Source organism: Eptatretus burgeri, chromosome 14, assembly GCF_056783735.1.
Source record: "Eptatretus burgeri isolate ZD-2024b chromosome 14, Ebu_testis_v1, whole genome shotgun sequence".
Taxonomy (NCBI): domain Eukaryota; kingdom Metazoa; phylum Chordata; class Myxini; order Myxiniformes; family Myxinidae; genus Eptatretus; species Eptatretus burgeri.
Window position 1 is genome coordinate 24,484,274 of NC_140974.1, and position 21,802 is coordinate 24,506,075.

At 49.0% G+C, this 21,802-nt stretch overlaps 1 protein-coding gene across 15 annotated transcripts in view; it reads right to left on the minus strand.

The window, feature by feature from the left end:
• The window catches only part of RGL1 (ral guanine nucleotide dissociation stimulator like 1), a 143,197-nt gene that overhangs the window by 43,219 nt on the left and 78,176 nt on the right, over nucleotides 1-21,802 (minus strand). For 11 of the 15 annotated variants that reach the window (XR_015051064.1, XM_085854009.1, XM_085854002.1 and 8 more), the window contains 2 exons: nucleotides 20,599-20,720; nucleotides 5,577-5,663 (listed from right to left, as the gene is read on the minus strand). Coding sequence is in view for 11 of the 15 variants with exons in the window: in XM_085854009.1 (XP_085710135.1) it covers nucleotides 5,577-5,663; nucleotides 20,599-20,720 (209 nt within the window). In the remaining 4 variants the exon portion in view is untranslated. Of the gene's footprint in view, nucleotides 1-3,636; nucleotides 5,038-5,139; nucleotides 5,226-5,576; nucleotides 5,664-20,598; nucleotides 20,721-21,802 lie in introns of those variants that run through there. The other 4 variants (XR_015051065.1, XR_015051067.1, XR_015051066.1 and 1 more) reach the window with 2 other exon arrangements.

The window sequence follows — 21,802 nt, forward strand, 5'->3', positions numbered from 1 at the left end:
AGAATAAGGACCGTAGTTTGTTAAGAACTGGAGTGACTGGCTGTTCCTTTGATGAAAAGGATTTTGTGCAGAAAAGACACTTATCAATGGCAATGGTATCTTCTCCCTTAGCTTTCTTGGCAATGGGAGCAGTATCAAATTCTGCATCCATATTGTAATAATAGACTGTTCAGTGCTGTTGAAGTAATCTTGAGTACACCAAGACAAAATGTGGATCTGCCTGCAAGCGTAAAAAATATTGGTCACCAATAGTTTGGCAGAATAAGTCTATTTAATCCACTAAATTGAAAATAATTCAATGTAAATTCATAAGTATTTTAGACCAAGGGATAAACCCTATTCGTAGGACTTTATTCTTTTAGGGGGGTTATTTTTCACAACACCATGTACCTTACATAAAATTTATGAAGTAATGACTTCCATTTTAGACACATTCTCATGACAACACTATTTAACCCCAGCTCAACAGCCTGTAGGCAAAACATTCAGTATACCACATGTTTTTCCATCAGAAAATTTGCTACATGGTAATATATCTTCATCACAAGACTATTCATAATTTTAAAAAAGTAGAAACAAATATTTTCACACTTGCATTTTAACAGAGAAGAGGGTGTCACATAAAACATGCTACAGTATGTGTAGTCTATCGCATCTGTTCAAGTGTGACTGACCTAATTTCATATACATTGTAAACTCATGGCTGATGAGAGTGCTATTTATAGCAGTGCCACATGTGGGGACCATCTTAGGAATGTGGGGGTCATCTCAGGATTTTTGTGGCATATGGGATCATCTTATATAATCCAATATTCTTTGTCAGGGGAATTATTTTAGGGTTGGTTCAGGGTATAGGGGTGGCACTTTTTTAGTGCATATGTATTTAGTGATATTGAGGAAGGGGGAGGGGGTGTTAGTACATAGGTATTTGTAACCCCCTCCCCCACCCCTTCCAAAAATTCTGGATCTATCCCTGTGTGTTATTGATATACTCATCAAAAATTATAATTCCTTGCAACAATATATTATTTCAAAGACATTTCATATGAAATTAATGGTCATTTGCCATGAGTATTGAATAATACCATTTTCAGGTATTTTCAGACATCTTGGACAAAATGTGATGAAAATATGATTTACCTTTAAGATAATAGAATATATTATGTATGAATAATTGCAGCAGACCCTAGAGAAACTTTTTAATGCTTAATATTTTATACTTTTATATTATGCATGTGCTGAGTGATGCTAAAAGTATTTGAAAAATGCGAAAATTTGGATTTTGGGGGCAAAATTCGTCATAAAATTGGTTCTGCACTTGCAATTATCAGCCACATGTTTTTTTTTTGTTATTGCATGTTATAGCCTATTGTCTTAGGATCAGTTTGATGTATATCAAGGTATTGTAACATGAAAATTATATAAACTATAGCCGTTTTAGTAAATATTGCCAAATTCAGGGGTCAACGACCTTAATTGACCTATTTCTCAGAATGCCACCATTTCCCAGACTGGCATCATTGGTTTTCATGTACAGGGATAGTAGGTGGTCAATAATAACCAGATTAGAAAATGTGGTACTGCTGGTGTGGCTATCTCACTAAATAAGCCTCTTTTCTGGCCGCTACTGCTCCACTATACCCACCACTCCCTCATGTGCTCACCCATCTCCATCCATGATCTCTTTGATACACACCGATTCTTTCCCATTCTGTTCCTTTCTGAGCCATTGTTACTCATTTTTTGTTATTACTCCTTTCCACCTTGTGTATATCCACCCCCCACCCCAACCCATTCCCCCTCCTAGTCTGTAAGGCCACTGCCCTTTGTCATTCAGCTCCTTCATGAGCCAAGACCCCTGTACAAAAAGATACTTTTTATTTTCCTTTCTGGTGAGCAATAACTTGTGACCAGAGCACATACCACACATAAAAGAGGTCAATGGCAACACCACAAGTTCTGCAAGAATGGTAGAATAAAATGGTTAAAGCAGTAAGTGTTTTCGATACATCGCACTTGTGGGAGAGCCACATCATGTGCCAATCACACAGTTAACCAAATGAACAAATAGAAACCGCAAGATAACTGATCACCCATTTCTTAGGCCACCCTGGGTGCTCTTCCTCCAACTTACAAATTCAGTTTAATCCCAGGATAGCATGTGAATGTTTTGCATGTCAAGAAAATTCTGTGGAATTTGGTGGAAAATCCCTTTGGGAAACCATAAGTTGGTTGGGTTCATAATGCTAATCATTCTCTGCTCAACTCAACCCATTCCCAACTACTCTATGCATATATCCAAGATTTATTTGGAAAACTATTTTCCCCTTCAGCAGCAAGATATATAACCCAAAATAATCATTATTAACCTCATCATTGTGTAAAATACACAAGTGGCATGACATTGCAGGCCATCCTCATTCCAGGACAACTTGAAAGGCTTTGTGAAGAATCAGATGCTGAGAACTGGCAATTGCAAAAGTGAGGTTCGTTTCAAACTGAACAAGAAGGCAGGGAGAAATGCTCCCAGAGCTGTCAGTAGCACAACAAATGGCTTGCACAAACTTCCAGGAGAAGGAGTTAAAGTGGGTGGAGAAGACGAGAAGAGTGAAAATAAGAGAAGGAAAAGAGGAAAATCTCCACAGGCCAGTAATAAGAACCTCCACCCACAAGAGAAGGGGGTGAAATGGTCAAATGGATTTAAGGAAATTAAATGAACAATCAGTGTGAGAAAGCCGTTTTAGAATTGTTGGAGAAGCAAAACATCTCGATAAGAAAGCAAGGCAACTGAGTCAGTTTGGATACAAGAGGTGTGTTGTAATGCAGAGGTGAGATGTCAGAGACCGAACATGACACACCTCATTACAATTTGCAAATTAATCTTTTTTGTCCAAGTTAAAAAATATACAAACTTCTGTCTCAAAACAAATCTAAGTAATAAGGGTAACACGTTCTCATCGTTCATTCCTTGAAACCTTGAGTTCAAACCCATAACCTATCAGATGGCATCAGACAATACTTGCTACGTTTCTCTTCTCATTGTTATTGATCTTTGTGGGCCCTTCAGTCCTAGCCAGAAGCTTTGGTGGCCAACAAAAGCCGGTCCCTCTGCTGGATTTTTGGGCAGAGACGAATGGCGTTGAGTCAGACCTAGGATTAAAACCAGGCACCCTAGGGCCTTTGCAGCTGCAAGTTTCACTCCTGACCTCACCCCCGTGTCGTTCCATTTCCGATCCTTGGATATCTTGGCCTCGTGTGGGCCTCATAGCCGGATGGCTTTTAGCTGTGTCATTCGTGGAGACAGAGCATTCCAGCAAGGCAATATATAATATTCTGTCTCCCCTCAAAGTCAAATTTGTTTATTAATTGAATGTCTTCCATTCCATCACTTCACCTTCTCAACCTACCTTCATCCCGAACACATAAATCGCACTTTCCATTTAATTTGAGACAATACGAGGACCTCCCACATATTACATAAGCAAAATTGATAGAATGTTTGATTGCCCAAAGCACACTTCAATGCATCCTTATTATTATCCATCTCTTCCCAGACTCCTTGACCTTTTCTTCCTGTCCACGTGCCTGACCCCCCCCCCCAAAAAAAAACACTCCCAACCTTATATCTATAATAAAAAATGCCAGTGCAAGTCACTCAGTCAGTGTGTGTGTGTGTGTGTGTGTGTGTGTGTGTGTGTGTGTGTGTGTGTGTGTGTGTGTGTGTGTGTGTGTGTGTGTGTGTGTGTGTGTGTGTGTGTGTGTGTGTGTGTGTGTGTGTTCAGGTAATGCTCGTTTAAATTGCAGTACAGTACTGCACTACTTGTCAAAAAATGTTAAGTTATTGTGACTCGCTCTGCAGCAGAGAGGGCGCTCCTGAATGTCATGTTTCTCCTCGCTATCCGCAGACTGACATTCTCCACTAGCTCATTAAAGTGTGTCGGGTACGTCCTCTGGAAGTTAGCATAACAGCGCTCATCTTCTGCAGCAAGTTCCACCAACAAGTTGTTGAATGCTCCATGAGCCAGCCTTCTCTCCACTCAAGACTTTACCCACAACCGCATTTCTCCTGGCACAACGTCAGCGAGGTACCAGCACGAGTGCCAAATCAGTGGTGCTCAGAGCTTTCATCCTTCTCATCCTCTCCCTGCATTTCTTCTTCATAGCCATTTTGTTTATCGACAATCGCATAGTGTGAGACAAGTGTGTGGCAGTCTCTAACAAAACAAGATTGCACAAAATTCGTCGCCGACAATGTTGTTGCGTGGTGTCGGCGAACATCGGCTCGTGTGCGGCGACCTTAATAGAGTGTCAAAATCCCCTACAGATGATGGCACTGTCACTGCAGGGTCCAACTGAAAGTAGGTGAAACTCAGGAGATATCCCAGCAATAATTTGAATTGTGTGGGATTGCATACATGCTCTTTACAGAACTCACATTATTGCATTGTTCATAAAAACACAATACCAGAATTATTGAGAAAGCGGGAGGTTATTTTGAAGGTATCAGGAGACTTTACCAAGGTAAACAAAGATAATGGTGTAATGGCTCGAGCATGCGCTCCAAGTCTGTGAGGTCAGCGGTTCGAATCCCGGCCAAGTTATACCAAAGATTGCAAAAATGGGATGTGCTGCTTCCCTGCTTGTCTCAACAATTAAAGAAAGAATAGAGCACAGACAAAAAACAACATAGGCTGGCAACCATGTTGAGGGAAATTTATTTTTGATTACTCCATTGAGCATAGAGAGAAAAGTGACATCATAAAGGCTGTTGGTACCCATAGTGCACTGGGAAGTTGCTTCACTTCCCCCAAGCTCAGTGACTCTAATGGCCTCCCCCTATGTTGAAAATCCTTGCAAGGGAACTCGTATTACAATAACAATTCCCAGAAATATGTGAGAGATGTAGTAGATAAAATGGTCTTCATCTCGAACTTGGTGACTACAATACAATACAATATGATCTCCTTGCTTCGCGTGTGTACGTCACACAAGGCTCCGCCAAGACCAGGAAATTATGTTTGTTCCGAACCCACAAGGCTGCTGGATAAAGTCGACGATTGTAAAATGTAACAATCTACTAATGTGTTATTTTCCTAAGTTTTGATGTACTGTTTTGTGAACACAGATGTTTGAAAATACCTCGGGCCTTTAAGATCTGAGACAAAAACCAAATCTTCTCAACCCTTTCCAAACCATTAGCCTCAGTGCCTCTAGGAGTAGCAGATCTACAAAAGAAACAGCTTTTGTATAAAATCAAAAAAGTAAAGAAAAAGGACTGAAGGGACGTGTGTGTGTGTGTGTGTGTGTGTGTGTGTGTGTGTGTGTGTGTGTGTGTGTGTGTGTGTGTGTGTGTGTGTGTGTGTGTGTGTGTGTGTGTGTGTGTGTGTGTGTGTGTGTGTGTGTGTGTGTGTGTGTGTGTGTGTTTCATATGCAAACATGCAACAAAAACACACCATTTCAAAAATGGAGTGCAAGATACACTGGGCTAGAATAGAATTTAATCTCAGTGATGGTCACTCAAACTGTTACCATGCACACACACACACCTCTCCAGCACCACAAAACATTCTACGTACCCACTGAACCTCCGAATTATTTTCTTCTTTTGTCGAGGAGACAATGCCGAATCCAATGGAGGCTCCAGTTCTTTCGACAGGGAATAGCTGAACAATAACACAGAAACAAAGCAATAAAACACATGATTCAATTTTTTTTTATTTTAAGTAGCCCTTTTATCTGGTACACAGAAGGAATCCTAACAATAGCCTCAGTTTATACAGGAAGTTTCAATAGAACAGCCAAAAAGAGAGCACAGTTTAAAAAGTTTAGACCTTGTGGGGGAATCTCTATTCACCTTAACTGACTCAAAGGAAGAAGGTCTTGTGTTATCGTCGTCGTCATTCATATCTGCAAGTTAGCATCGGTTCTCTTAAGGGTGTGCAATGCAAGTGATATACTGCCTCCACCCCCACCCCCGCATGTTAGAGGAGGAATTTGTAATTTGTTCAGGGTGCTGGCGATAGCTCACCAAAGTACACCGTGGGATCTTTAAGGTTCATCAACCAATGCTGGCAGAAGGGACGCTGGTTTAACGTCCATCCGAGGGACGGCACACACATTGGTGAATCACCCTGCCTGCGCGACACCAGTATGACAGTTTATAGCTCAGTGGGGATTTGAATCTGGGTGGGGGCTCCGAAGAGAGTGTGCATAGCTCTATAGGAGATTGTGATAGTCAAATTGTCTATGCAACAGATTAATACGTCACTTCAGCTTTCCATGTTGGCATAAAACATACAAAATAGCTGTTTGAAAATTTGCACAGGAATGTTCTTATGTGAGAAGCTTAATATTTCTTCATCTTAATCCATTAATTGCAGTATATTTGCTCAAAACAATTTTAATTCTCCAAATCTTTCTGCACAATTCATCATTGTAAAAGAATCCCTTGCAATTCCAGGGTCAAACCAAGGTGGAGAAACGCCACTTGCTGACTGTATTGTGTAAACACTGCACGAGTTGTCAAAAAGACAAAAACGAATGAGATTTTGATGGTCAGTCTTGCAGCATCACAATGAATTTACATGTATAAGTAATGGGGCCGAATCCAAGTCCTGATTATAAACTGTTGGACTGATGCTGCACAGGCAGGGAAGGCCATTAAAAATGGCACGGCATGCAACACCGTGTAATGAGAGAAAATCTCCTTGTCACAACCATGCCCAAGCACAAGTGGGGGGAAACATGCCCACCAGCCCCCCCCCCCAGCCCACTTCCGGATCCACCCGTAAAAAAAAAAAAAAACGAAAAAGCCATAAATAACCAAAAAATATTTTTCGCAAAAATATTTAAAATCATAATATGAAAGTAACGCGAAACAAACAGATTTTATGCCAAACCTGAATTGCCTTTAAGGTGGTGATAAATCGTTGCAATTTCCAAGAATGCAAAGTGAATTTGAAAACAAACATGAAGGTAATAGAGGTATCTAACCTTCAACTATAAAACTTCTGAACATAACCGTCATGTTTTAATAATCAGGTTTAAAAAAAAAAGTACATATATATTGTTGCGGCTGTGGCCAGTTAGTTTAATTCCTCCGACCCAATTGTGGTGGACGGGCGGTTAACACCGACCAGGCCGGATCGCCGAGCGGTTTTCCGAAGAGGCAAACACGTGATCCTCAAAGATTATTCCGCACGCGGGATGGGGCAGGGCGGCATTGGCGGAGCGACAGAAGCACAGCACAAGGGGTTTATACTCGAACCCACGACAGACATGCAGACATCAGCAATATAAAATAAATATTTACAAGGGTAATAACTCAAAATGTAATAATAATAACGTGAGATAAATTAAAGTCTAAATCGAGGCGCCTCTACACACAGACTTTAATACAGACCAGGAGGTCAGGTCAGGTATGGGAGCATGTGCCAGAACAGCGCGTCGCTGCGTCCACTTTCCGCCGGTACTCCAGGGGCCTCCGTCTGGCCATCCCCCAGGCAGATGCCAGGCCCATCCCCATCTCCTTGAGATGATGGTCAACCTGCTGCAACCATGAGGCACGTGGTCGGCCCACTGGCCTCCTCCACTCATGAGACTCCCTCGCTGAGAGAATCTGGTGAGCAGGATCAGCGTCAGGAAAACGAGCCACATGTCCATACAGCCGCAGCTGACGCTCACGGACTATGCAGGTAACAAATCTCATCCGAGTCTCTCTCAGCAACCGCTCGTTGGACACAAAATCCGACCAGCGATAGCCAAGGATTCTCCGAAGAGACCTGGTACCAAAGGAATTAAGTCTCCGTCTCAGATCCTTGGTCAAAGTCCAAGTCTCGCACCCATAGAGCAAGACTGGAAGTACCAAGGACCTGAAGACTCAGACTTTCGTCCTCCCGCACAGGTACCGGCAGCGCCACACCCCATGATCCAGTGAATCCATGACTCCCCAGGCCCGACCCAGACGTCTATTGACCTCCGGCTCACAACCTGCGGAGACATGAATATCACTGCCAAGGTAAGTGAATCTATCCACGACCTCAACATCCTCAGCACAAACAGACACAGACAGGACAGCAGCATCCAAGATGTCACCGAAAGCCTGGATCTTTGTTTTGACCCAAGAAATCCGTAACCCCAACGGCTCCGACTCCTCATTCAGCACCTCGAGGGCCCCCAAGAGGATGTCTAAAGTCTCCGCAAAGATGACTGCATCATCTGCAAAATCAAGGTCCGAGATCTTGACATTGCCAATCGATGCACCGCAACTTGATCTCTCCGACATCCTCCCAAAAATCCAGTCCCTACAAGTGCTGAAAAAGTGTGGGGAGCAAGTACACATCCCTGACGAACTCCAGTAACAACTGGAAATAAGTCAGAGGCGGTACCACCACACTTCACAGCACTCTCAGTACCAGAGTAGAGTTCAGACATCAGATCGTCAGTTCTCGGTGGCACCGCGCGAAGACCAAGAATCCTCCAGAGGACATCCCGATTCGCTGAATCTAACGCTGTACAGAGATCAACATAGGCCGCATGCAGCCCCTTCCGAAACTCTCGTCTGCGTTCTGTGAGGACACGAAGAGCAAGGATACGGTCAATCGTTGACCTCTTTGGTGTAAAGCCTGACTGCTCTGGACGCTGGTGCTCAAGCAGATGGTGGCGAACCCTATCAAGGAATTATCCGAGCAAAGACCTTGCCCGGCACTGAGAGCAGCGTCACCCCTCGGTAGTTGTTGCAGTCTTGGCGATCACCCTTCCCTTTCCAGAGAGGGACAACAAGGCCCCTCTTCCAGTCAGTTGGGATGATGCCTGTGTTCCAGGCAGAGCACAAACTGCATGCAACGACGCGAGTGCAGCATTTCCACCAGCCTTGAGAAGTTCAGCATGGATGCCACAGATCCCTGGAGCTTTGCCCCGTTTCAACTGGTTCACCGCAGCCCGTGTTTCCACAAGCGATGGTGGACCACAGTTGATTCGAGGGTCAGCAACAGGGATTGTAACACCCTTGACGTCCAACTCGACAGCTGGGGATCAGCCTGGTACAACCGCTCAAAGTAACCGGCCCAGCGGGCCTTTCACTTCAGACTCCTCTGTCAAGAGCCTACCACTCTCTGCTCGAACTGCAGTGCTCCCACCGATGCGCTTGGATGAACCTAACGCCCGAATTACCCTGTAAGCGGGACGAGAATCACCTGTCCACAGGTGATGCTCTACCCCCTCACAGATTCCTCGCACATAGGCCTCCTTGTCCACCCTCAGTGCACGTACAGTTTTACGCCTCAGCTCCCTGAACAGCTCAGCTCTGCCATTCAGCCTGGCCCTGCGACTCTGGTCAATGGTATCCAGTGTCCCTTGAGAGACAAAATTCTTCTTTGCCCTGCGGTGAACTCCAAGGCATCCACCGGCAACATCAAGGACGGTGGTCTTGAAGGTGCTCCACAACTCTTCAGGACCCCCCAAAGCACCCAGACCCCCCAAGTGTCCACTCAGCCTGTTCGCAAACTCCTCAGCTACTCTCTCATCCCTGAGCTTGGCAACATCCAGCCTAGGCTGGGATGGTACCATTCTCCAGGATTTAAGGTGCAGCTTTAGAGTTGCTACAACAAGCCTGTGGTCAGTATTGAGGAACTGAGCACTCCGGTAGACCCTGCAGTTCTGGATCATCCTCCAACGACCGTCAATGAGGACATGGTCAATCTCCTTTGCCACACCGCCAGCGTTGGAATACCAAGTCCAGCGATGAGCTTGCGGGCGCTGAAACCATGAACCAGCCACCTAAGTCCATGACTTCTTGCAAAGTCAAGGAACTTAGTGCTATTCTGGTTCATAGTTCCTGACCCATGGGGACCAACACACACCTCATAACCATCCCTATCAGTTCCAGTCGATGCATTGAAATCCCCCAAGACTAGAAGTGTATCTCGTCTGGGGCACTGATCAACCACAGACTCGAGTGTGGCGTAGAATGCATCCTTCACGGTAAGATCACTCGCCTCAGTCGGAGCATAAATAGAGACCAGGGAAATGACACCTAAGGAGTGACGAATCCTTAATCTCATAATACGCTCGTTGACCGGTGTTACCTCAATTATCATTGGGGTCAGCTTATTGGCCACAGCTACAGCAACTCCTTGGGTATGGTAACCATCAGAGCGACCAGACCAATAGTAGGTGTAACCACCCACCATTATCTCGCCGCAATCCGGTCTCCGAACCTCAGAGAGAGCTGCAATCCCGATGTCCAAACGCTTGAGCTCAGATGATAACAGAGACAGGTGATCATCCTCTCTTAGGGACCAGGAGAAAACAAAGTAAAAGAAAATCCTCCCATTATTCGGGTACTTGGCTTTGTCCAGTGATGCTCTTTATTGAACTTTAGGATTGAGGCACTTCATCCTGCGTGCGTGGGAATGTGCTCCCAAATAAAGGCGCCGAGCCGCTCTCTAGGCAGGAAACATACGTGAGGTAATTTGTGAGGCTGTATCAACGCCAAGACTCAGGAACCACCGCGCAGCCTCTTCGTCGATTGTGCTTGCCGATGCCGCTGCTCTCTGCAGAATGGCACCGCTCCCTTCGGTGATATACACGAGGCTTCGAGGTTCGTCTCACATGACCCAACCAAGAGTCAATGGCCATCGGCTGGCTCCACCACCCGAGCCAATTTGCCGAAGAACAAATACGACAATTGTGCCATCTTCTTCATGCATCGAAGGAAAGCCAGCCATAATGCCCTAACCTTACACACCATCTCCGAGCTCCATCATCTCTTGACCACGTTCCTCACACCCAACTCAATCCAACAAAACCAACTGCTCTTCTTCCTCAGAAACGTACACACTTCACGGTTCAGCCAAACAGTCAATGACGAGCATCTTGCCCAGCACGTGGGCAAATTTACAGCATGACACGAGAATCACGCAGCCATTTCGTCGTGCTGAGAGGAGGGCAAAGAGAGATCCTCCGTCCCAGCCACGTTCCTCTCACAACCACTGTCTGCTCTTCGAACCTCACCCTTCTCCCACCCGCTCTCCAACGTCACACACATCAATCAACCACCTCCAGGCGTGGATCGACACGAAAACCGGGAAGGCGGAGCTTCTGCCTGCTCGGCACGTTTGGCTTGTTATTATGGTTGTTGTTGTTGTTGTTGTTGTTGTTATTATAAAAACATAATTCTTTCATTGCTGGCTTGTAAATACGAAAACGTAGAAGGTCACAGGTGGCTATTACATTCTGGGGATATTGGTCTTAATCCCTATTTAATTAACAGAGCACCACCACCCCCCCCCCACCCCTCTCCAATGTGGTGACCAGTAACATTTAAGCTCACAGTTTCCCTACTTAATTTACATTGAGATGTCTCCTACACATCCTCGGACCAAGCAACTGTATACAATCCTCACTTTGCGATGAAATTCCTCCATCTACCCTCACAACCGTAACAATATTGTTATGGCTGTGGAAATTCGCAAATCACCATTCAGGACTCGGAGGTGAGATATCTCTAAGTACATGTGTAGTTAGCCCAAACCCGTTGTATAGAGGGAATTTATGTGATTCATCCGGGCTGCGATCCTTTGAGCTAGGCGTTTTTCTGTTCTATCTTTATTTTGAACCAACCACGTCTCAACCGCCATCACACAACAACCACGCCACCGCCACCATCTACGCTCCCACATCATCGCATCACCGCCATTCCCAAACGGCACCATAACCATCAAACCACCACCGAAAACCCTCCACCATCTTCACCTCTCTCCTTCTACGGCCATTCCTGCACCACCTGTGAACACTGAACATCGGGCTGTCTCGGGCCCGTTCGGCGATTGGTGCCGAACGCACCGAGCCGCGAGCCCAAATAGCGGCCTTTCCGAGGGAAAATTCGGATCAAAAACGCTACACGCCCACTTTTCCTCCATCCAATTAGCGAGCGCGGGGCGGTTTGGCCCTGCCTCCAGGCACGTGTGTGTGAAGTCGATATATGCAAATTCTAGGATCAGGGGAGATTCACGCCCCCGTTTCCTCCGACCAATGGGCGAGCGTGGCTCCACCCCCGAGGTCATTCTGATCCGAATATTTGCATATTAGCTGCTCCTGCCAGCCTATAACAAGGCGAGCGCAAGGCGAATGAAGAGAGTTGGGTTCTGGAGTCGCCGAGAGGGTTTTTGGCAAAGTCATCGGGGGAGTCGGGTGAGGAGAGTGTGGAACGGAGAAGAGTGGCAGAGTCGAGTCGGTCGGGTGAGGAGAGTAAGAGCGGTGGAACTGCAGGCAAAGGAGCTCGGGTCCTAGGCGAGAAGGACGGCGGTCGGCGACGAGGTTACGGTGTGGGGAATTGCTCGTCTCGTCGCGGGACCCAAGCCAGCCAGCCATCTCCCTCCCCCAGGGCATCAACAATTCCCCCTTTCCCCCCCGCGCTGAGATAGTGCAAAAGGGGGCCCCGTTCCCACCCCACTCCAAACGTCGTGCCAACGAAACCCGCCAAGGAGCACGGAGTCAGGGCACAGCCGCGCGGCCACATTTGCAGCTCGCCCGCCAACGCGTCATGAGGACGCGGGTAGGACCCCCCCGGTCTCGCGGACCTGGCCGCTCCTCCAGGTCACGCGTACATTTGGCCTACATGCCTGTCTGCCCCCTTGTCTATGAGGGTGGCTTCTTTCCTTTGCTTTGGTGTAAATGTGTGTTGTCGCCATCTGTAAAGTAAAGCTGTATAAGTGTTGCCGTGTGTGCGCGTAGTCGGTATCAACTCTGCGTCGTTGTTGCTTTTATTGTTCTGGTTACGATATGTGCATTTGACTGTATGGCTGTATATACGTGCTTTCCGTGTGCCGGGAAATAAATGTGCATTGTGTGAACTGTTTTCCTGTTTCGCTTCGTCTTTTCTCTAATTGAATCTCCATCCTGCTTCACGTAAAGGGTTCGTAGTGGGTGCAAAATGCCCGGTAAATAATCTGAACCATCGAGGTCGACGATAACACCGCTCGGTTATCCTGATAGTACGGAACGGGCCGCCCAAGCGGCTCGTGTCCGAAGTCGACCTGCGGCGAGGTACGATCGCCCGGTTTACCATCCGCGTGGGTACTTAGGTAGGTCGAGTTTGGCGAACAACCCTATCCTACGCGGGTGGCTGATTGGCACGATTGTGGTGAGGTCGAAAGGCCCACCCGTGACTGGCTCCGGGAAATAGTTCCCGGAGGGTCACGACTGAATTGTCCGTCCGGTGGGCGACGTGCCGCGATCCGATTACGTGGCCGTCCGCACGCCGGCGGGCGCAAATTCGCAACACTGGTGTCAGCGAGTGGGAAACAAACTCTCCCGTCTCCAGCTAAATTCACGGGGAATCGGTTCAGGGGTGAGAGGAGCGACCCCCGATTCCCTCCAAATTACGAGCAATTTAAATTAACCCATTACGAGAAATAAGATTGAGTCTCAAGGCGAGCGGGAGCCGGGGTTATTAGAAATGGATGTAGAATGTGTAGAATCCATGGCCCAGGATGGAGACCCCGAGCAGGAAATGTTGGTTGTGCAGGAACACGAACTCCCCCAACTGAACCCAGAGCCAGAAATGGGTGTGGCGGCCGCAGTGTATGACACCTCCCCTCCCCCCCCCGCCAAAACCCCCCGGTCCTGGCCGAATCAGCCCAGCCGAGTGCACCCGACATGGCCCAGCTATGCGCCATACTGGCGGCAATGAAAAACGAAATTAAAGAAAATGCGCAACAATTGAAGGATGAAATGAGAGAAATACGGGGTGAGACGCAGAACATGAAGGCAATAACAGGGGAGCTCAAAATGGCGAGTCCACGTGTGGGAGCGAACGAGCTGGGAGGGAGTGCGACGGTTGTCAGGCCCGCAATGGAGGCGGGTGAGGAGAAAATAATTCGGGGGACGTGTTGGGCGAAACGCGTGGAGGTGACGGTGACCGAGAGGGAAAAATTAAATGGGGTGACCAAAATGTGCGAGACGAGACACGAGGTGACGACAAAGGAAATAAAAATAGTGGAGACAAGGGAGGTAACAAGGGAAGAGACGGAAATAATAGAGATGCGGGAGATGGGAACGATAGAGGGAAGACTACACGATCCAGACGGGGTTAAAGACGCACACACACACGGAGGTAGTGGAGAACAATGAGGGGGAGCTGGCGGACTGTTTGGAGACCCGGTGCGAGCAGCTGGATAGCCTCCTCCAGGAACGAGGGGAGGGAGTATGCCCCCTTGAGGAGACTCACGACCAGGTGGTTTCAGTCGTGCTTAGCGAGGTCGAGGGGAGGAGTGCTGCGAAGGGGTGCATGCCGAGCTTGGGGGGTATAGAGGCCCCGGAACCCCTTGTGGGGACACGAATCCCCAGTGTGGTTGTCCCGGTGTGTGAGGTGAAAGTTGTGAGTGCGCCCCCGTGTGTGGAAGCGGCCCCGTGTGTGAGTGATGTGGTCGCAAGTGTGCCGGAGAGTGTGCTTCCCAGCACGCTGTGTGTGAAAGGGGCACCGCAGGTGGAAGAGACCATGTGCGCGCAGGAAATGGCACGCGTGTGCGAACAGCCGAGTGGGAGTGCAGCCCCGTGTCTGAGTGCTGTGGTGGCAAGTGTGCCGAAGTGCGTGCTTCCCAGCACGCCGTGTGTGGATGAGGCACCGCGTGTGAGTGTCACCGCGTGTGAGAGTGAAAGGGTCCGTGTGAGAGAGAGAGTGTGTGTAAGAGAGCGGTATGTAAGGGAGATGTCGGTCGGCATGCGTGAGCATGCAGCCGCGTCTCCCGTGGTGAGTGTAATGGTGAGGTGTGTGAGTCTCGTGACACGCGGGAGTTTGATCGCGTGTGTCGAATGGCGCTGACGACTGCGACAAATAAGGGACAAAAGCCGGGTAGCGGCCGTAGCCATTTTTGAGCACCGCGCCGGGTTCACCCAGCAGCGAGCGCGAGGTCCGTGCTGTGCAACGCACGAGGCCGACGCGTGCGCGCTTACGGGAGTGAAACCCGGTCCGGAAACGCCAGCGATGGATTTGCCGATCCCGCGGACGGACAAAGTTTAGGCAGGATTTTGGATTTGGACTGGATGGGTTCTCCACGCGGGCGGGTGTATAAAGCTCCAACGGGCAGAGCACATGTGTTCGCGTGGGGAACCCCTCGAGACGTGAGGCTTGGTTTTTTTTTATGCGCCGGGTGACGTCATGGCTGCGGGTATGGTTGGAATTCGGCAGGACGGTGAATCCCTGCCGGATGGTACCGTCCAAGAGGGACGAAGGACGCGAACAGCTGCCATGACGTCACGCCACAGGTGCGCGGTTGCGAGTTGCCACGCTGGTGCTGCGCGAGGAAAAAAAAAAGCAAGCCTTGCTTTCGGATGAACAGGATTCCCTGGGCAAGGGGTGGAAGATCCCCCTGGCCAGGGCACAGGATGACACGAGTTAGGGGGAAGGGTTAGCACAGCTAGACCGACTTCATGGGGCAAGGGGTAAGTCCTCATGGAGTCTGTGGAATGGATTAGTTAGAGGGATGTAAGTGCAGATTTAGGATGGGAAATTACAGTTTGGAGACAGTGACAGACTGTGGATGTGTAGCGTGGACGTAGCTTAGCTACGTAGTGTTAAAAGGACAGTGCTGTAGTGTAAGGGACGACGTGGGAGCACGAGGTAGTTAGAAGGATGGCAGATTCAGCGGTGTGTGTGTGTTGAAGAGTTGGTGAGTTGTGTGGAGACATGTTGAGTGAGTGAGGCCAGTGGGTCTGTGTGAATGGAGCGAATGGGGAATGCATGGTGCGATGAGTGATTGGGGGGAGGAGTGACTCCAGCCCAAGGGACCCTGGGGTCAGTGTAGAGTGAGTTAGCTGAGGTAGTCAAATTAACAAAATGGAGGTCGTTTTGCTGTTGGTGGGAATGTAGGCTCGAACCCATTTTGGAGGGGTGCAGGAGCCCTGTTGACGGGCTGGGAGCGTGGATGCGAAAGGTGAGTATCGCTGAGTGGGTACCCCGGGCACCGGGCTAGTCGGCCGTGGTAGGCCAAGGGCCCATGGGGGCCGGGATAGCGTAGTGGGCACAGGTGCGCCCGCATGATGCGGGGGCCCGGGGTGCCATTAGCCGCGTGGGCAGTGTTGTGGGCACGGGTGACCCTCGGAAAGGGGCCCGGGAAGCCAGCCTGCCACGTGAGCGTTTCAGGGGAGTCGCCAGGGAGGGCACTCCCCGGTATTTCGGGAGCTGGTAGGCTCGGAGGCAGTGTAGTGCCTGGGGGTGCCATAGCTGGAGAATCGGCAGAGGGTCGTGCCTGCCAAGGGAGCCACGCGTCCCAGCCATGAGACCGTGTGAGGGCACGGGAAGAAAATTGGGGGGTGAGGCCCGAAATTGTGAGGACACCAACACAGGCGACGGGAACCTGGGTTGTTAGAACCAATAGATTAAGCGAGAGGCAGTTGTTGAAAGCCCCGGGGTAGTTTAAAGGTTAATGGATAGGGTAGATAGGAAGTGTACCCCTCCGCACCATCCATCCCTTCGCTGTCGTTGTGGGCCGCTGGACTCACTTTGGGTTAAGATCGCTGAAGTCTGGGGAGACCATCCTGAGGCTTCATTGGGCCTCGACACAGGATGCTAGCTCTCCCTCATTCCTCTCCGGGAAGGGAACGTAGGGGTTGGGAGTAGGCTAGGGGACGATAGGTTAGCCGAACAAGGACGATAAAGGGGGTTACGGGACGACTTATAGTGGGGAAGAAAGAAATGAAAATAAAAACAACAAAAAAATAAGTTGGGGCTAAATTGTTTGTTTTTTTTTACAAATTACGGAAGTGGGTATTGACAGTGACAGGCAAAGGCGATAGGTGGGAGGGAGACAGGTAGGTAGGTCCGAGCCCGCCTTCTGAGTGGCCAGCACCACCGCACTCCCTCCATCAAACTGCACTGCAAGGCAAAGGCCAGCCAACTTCATCGGCAGCTGTTGTTTTGCTGCGAGGCCTGTACCGGCCGGATCGTCTGCAGCTGAGGTGCTTCAAGGCCTGTGCCGGCCAGTTTGTCTGCCGGCTGTGTTTGCCTGCAACAGCCTTGTTCTGCAGGCTGTGTTTGTCTGCTGCTTTGCCATGCCATGCCCACTGCCCTCATATACTTTTTGCCCCTGTTCAATTTTGCTTTGCCCCCCCCCCCCACCCTTGTTCATTGCCATGTGTGCCAGGATCGTCGCAACAGTTTGCAAGCTGCAGGGACTGCCCTGTAGGCAGCCGCATCACGGGACGCATTGGCGGCCCGTGCAACGTTGTTTGCTGCGTCAGATCGTTGCGCGTACTGCAGGGACTGCCCTGAAGGCAGCCGCATCACGGGACCGCATTGGTGGCCCGTGCAACGTTGTTTTCTGCGCCAGATCATCGCGCATGCTGCTGCAGGGACTGCCCTGTAGGCAGCCGCGCCAGGAGACTGCATTTGCGCAGCCCATGCGCCGTTGTTCGCTGCGCCCATTTAAAATGGGGGAGGCCTCGGACTGCGTGTGAGCAGCCGGCCACATTCCCTGTCACCTGCATTGCATGAGCCAGAGACTGCATGCGAGCAGCCTGGCTCCCTGCGAACTGCTTTCTCTTTGCAGAGTCCATTGATCCTGGGCCATGGTTTAGTGTAAAATTTGTAAGTTAAGGTTAAGATGTACTGTAAATATGTGTTTTGCACCCCCGGCATGTATGTCTTAGCGCCGGCAATTTTATTTAAGTCATCTGAGTGAGTGGGTTTGTTTAGTTAGTTACTCAGCCCTCAGGTTATTTATTTTGGGGACTCAGGTCGAATACCATGAATGTCGCACTCAGGGATCCGTAGGTAAAACGTACTAGGGGAGAACTACACATGATGGAACACGAAAATTTGACGACTCAGGACGAGTCTGTAAAAAGGGGAGGGGGTAGTGTTACGGCTGTGGAAATTCGTAAACCACCATTCAGGGCCCGTAGTTGAGATATCTCTAAGTACATGTGTAGTGAGCCCCAAACCTGTTGTATAGAGGGAATTTATGCGATTCATCCGGGCTGCGATCCTTTGAGTTAGGTGTTTTTCTGTTCTATCTAAATTTTGAACCAACCACGTCTCAACCGCCATCACACAACAACCACGCCACCGCCACCATCTACGCTCCCACATCATCACATCACCGCCATTCCCAAACGGCACCATAACCATCAAACCACCACCGAAAACCCTCCACCACCTTCACCTCTCTCCTTCTACAGCCATTCCCACACCACCTGTGAACACTGAACGTCGGGCTGTCTCGGGCCCGTTCGGCGATTGGTGCCAAACGCACCGAGCCGCGAGCGCAAATAGCGGCCTTTCCGAGGGAAAATTCGGATCAAAAACGCTACACGCCCGCGTTTCCTCCATCCAATTAGCGAGCGTGGGGCGGCTTGGCTCCACCTCCAGGCGCGTGTGTGTGAAGTCGATATATGCAAATTCTAGGATCAGGGGAGATTCACGCCCCCGTTTCCTCCGACCAATGGGCGAGCGTGGCTCCGCCACCGAGGTCATTCTCATCCGAATATTTGCATATTAGCTGCTCCTGCCAGCCTATAACAAGGCGAGCGCAAGGCGAATGAAGAGAGTTGGGTTCTGGAGTCGCCGAGAGGGTTTTTGGCAAAGTCATCGGGGGAGTCGGGTGAGGAGAGTGTGGAACGGAGAAGAGTGGCAGAGTCGAGTCGGGTGAGTGAGGTCGGGTGAGGAGAGTGCGCGTGGCGGAACTGCAGGCAAAGGAGCTCGGGTCCGAAGCGAGAAGGACGGAGGTCGGCGACGAGGTTACGGTGTGGGGAATCGCTCGTCTCATCGCGGGACCCAAGCCAGCCAGCCATCTCCCTCCCCTAGGGCATCAACCATTCCCCCTTTCCCCCCGCGCTGAGATAGTGCAAAAGGGGGCCCCGTTCCCACCCCACTCCAAACGTCATGCCAACGAAACCCGCCAAGGAGCACGGAGTCGGGGCACAGCCGCGCGGCCACATTTGCAGCTCGCCCGCCAACGCGTCACGAGGACGCGGGTAGGACCCCCCCCGGTCTCGCGGACCTGGCCGCTCCTCCAGGTCACACGCACATTTGGCCTACAGGCCTGTCTGCCCCCTTGTCTATGAGGGTGGCTTCTTTCCTTTGCTTTGGTGTAAATGTGTGTTGGCGCCGTCTGTAAAGTAAAGCTGTATAAGTGTTGCCGTGTGTGCGCATAGTCGGTATTAACTGCGTCGTTGTTGCTTTTATTGTTCTGGTTACTATATGTGCATTTTGACTGTATGGCTGTATATACGTGCTTTCCGTGTCCCGGGAAATAAATGTGGATTGTGTGAACCGTTTTCCCGTTTCGCTTCGTCTTTTCTCTAATTGAATCTCCATCCTGCTTCACGTCAATGGTTCGTAGTGGGTGCAAAACGCCCGGTAAATAATCTGAACCGTCGAGGTCGACGATAACACTGCTTGGTTATCCCGATATGACGGAACGGGCCGCCCAAGCGGCTCGTGTCCGGAGTCCACCTGCAGCGAGGTACGATCGCCCGGTTTACCATCCGCGTGGGTACTTAGGTAGGTCGAGTTTGGCGAACAACCCTATCCTACGCGGGTGGCCGATTGGCACGATTGTGGTGAGGTCGAAAGGCCCACCCGTGACTTGTTCCGGCGAATAGTTCCCGGAGGGTCACGACTCAATTGTCCGTCCGGTGGGAGATGTGCCGCGATCCGAGTTACGTGGCTGTCCACACGCCGGCGGGCGCAAATTCGCAACAATATATTAAACATAAGAGTGATATTATCATTGTAATAAACTACCTTTATGTTGCAGTAATTCCGAGTTGATATGATGAAGTCATTTGCTAAAGTACGCAATCAATAAAAAGGCTGGACTTAACCACACAGGACTTGAAGCTGGCGATGCACTACTCTCTCATGCCATCTCCCCATCACTACCCACAATTTGTTCTACCCCCATTAACCCTACCTAACCCAAGCATCTAATGGGGAGGTTACTGCATTTCCACTCATCCTTTCTCTCATATTTTCCTGTTCATTTATTTCCTTTCTTGTGTCCAACTCGAGCCCCACTGTCCCACTGTCAGTGAGTTCATTTCCTTGTGACCATGTCACTTGGCTCTTCCACGATCATCAATCTTGTAAAAAGATAAAAAAATTGTTCTTAAAGAAAATCCTGTAAGCACATGATACATTATTCAAAAAAACTATCAAAACCCCCCAAAATGGGAATGCTCTTTTGCTGGTCTATCGCTATCAATTGAGGGTAACAAGATTGGCGAGAGACAGCATTCTTACATCACTGCATCCATAAATGGTACAATGGCTGTTTTAATTTCATTTCAATCATGTTTAAAAGAAAAAAAAATCATGTTAAAACACCAACTTGGTCGATTCTGACATATCATAAACATTCATCCATGTAGTGTGATTATCTACCACTAAAAATAGCAGAATTCTTCCATTTAAGGCATTATAAGTTTAGAGGTGAATGCACAAAGGGTTTGCATCATTTAACCACAAAGGTATTACCAATTACTCATCAGGTTGAGGTCACCACCATTGCTACCACACAAACACTGGTATATTGGCCACAGGCGTTGCTTCAAGAAGACCTCAATAGCACAATTACAATGCACTCCAGCCTTTACCTCTCCTCCTCGGTCAAACGCGGCTGCTTGTGAAACCATGCCAAGAATGGCCGATGAGGCCTGATGGTGTAACTGTTGCAGGCAGACTGCAGCAGCTTTATCTGAGCCATCACCTCAAACTCCTGAGAGAAAGCCAGACAACGTGGACAGTGTGATTTTACACGATGAGGAAGAATCATAATCAGTTTTCAAATCAAAATTGCAAAGTCAATGAACTTTGTATACATTGTCGAGGCTCGTATGAGAGCTAACACACAACGCACAAGGGGGGCAGGAGCCAAGAGGGGTGGGAGAGGGAAGGACAAAACAGTGGGGAAAAGAGACATTAGGAGATCTGTGGAAGGGAGAGGGATGGGGCAGGGAGCATGGAGTATGCAAGATGAACACTACAGGGACTTTCAGGAAGGAAAGCAGGGAATTTGAAGGAGGTGAGTTTGGGGTGGATTAACGGGGGTAGAAAAGATCGTGGTTTTGGATGGGTGAAGATAAGAGATGGCGTTGAACAGCTGTTTTGAAGGCCTGGAGGGAAGAATGGGATTGAAGAGAGTGTGGGAGTTTATTCCAAAGGCAGGGAAAAAGAGAAATGAAAGAGTGAAGATGAGCAGAACTTAGTGCTATTCTGGTTCACAGTTCCAGAACCATGAGGACCAATGCATGTCTCATAACCATCCCTATCGGTTACATTTGATGCAATGAAATCCCCCAAGACTAGAAGAACATCTCTCCAGGGGCACTGATCAACCACAGACTCGAGCGTGGCATGGAATGTGTCTTTCATGGTGAGATCACTCACCTAAGTCGGAGCATATACAGAGACCAGGGAAATGACACCCAAGGAGTGACGAACGCTTAATCTCATAATACGCAAGATGACCGGTGTTACCTCAATTTTCATTGGAGTCAGCTTATTGGACACAGCTACAGCAACTCCTTGGGCATGGTAACCATCAAAGCGACCAGTCCAATGCTAGGTGTAACCACCCGCCATGATCTCACTACTATCGGGTCTCCAAACCTCAGAGAGTGCTGCAATACTGATGATGAAACGCTTGAGCTCAGATGATGAGAGACAGGTGATCATCCTCTCTTAGGGATAGGATATTATGATGGCCGAGTGACCAGTCTTTTCCATAAAGGCCTGTGGCTCTTTCAAAGTTGCCATTGGCCTCTTTGGTAGCCTCTCTGATCAGTTTCCTCAATACTT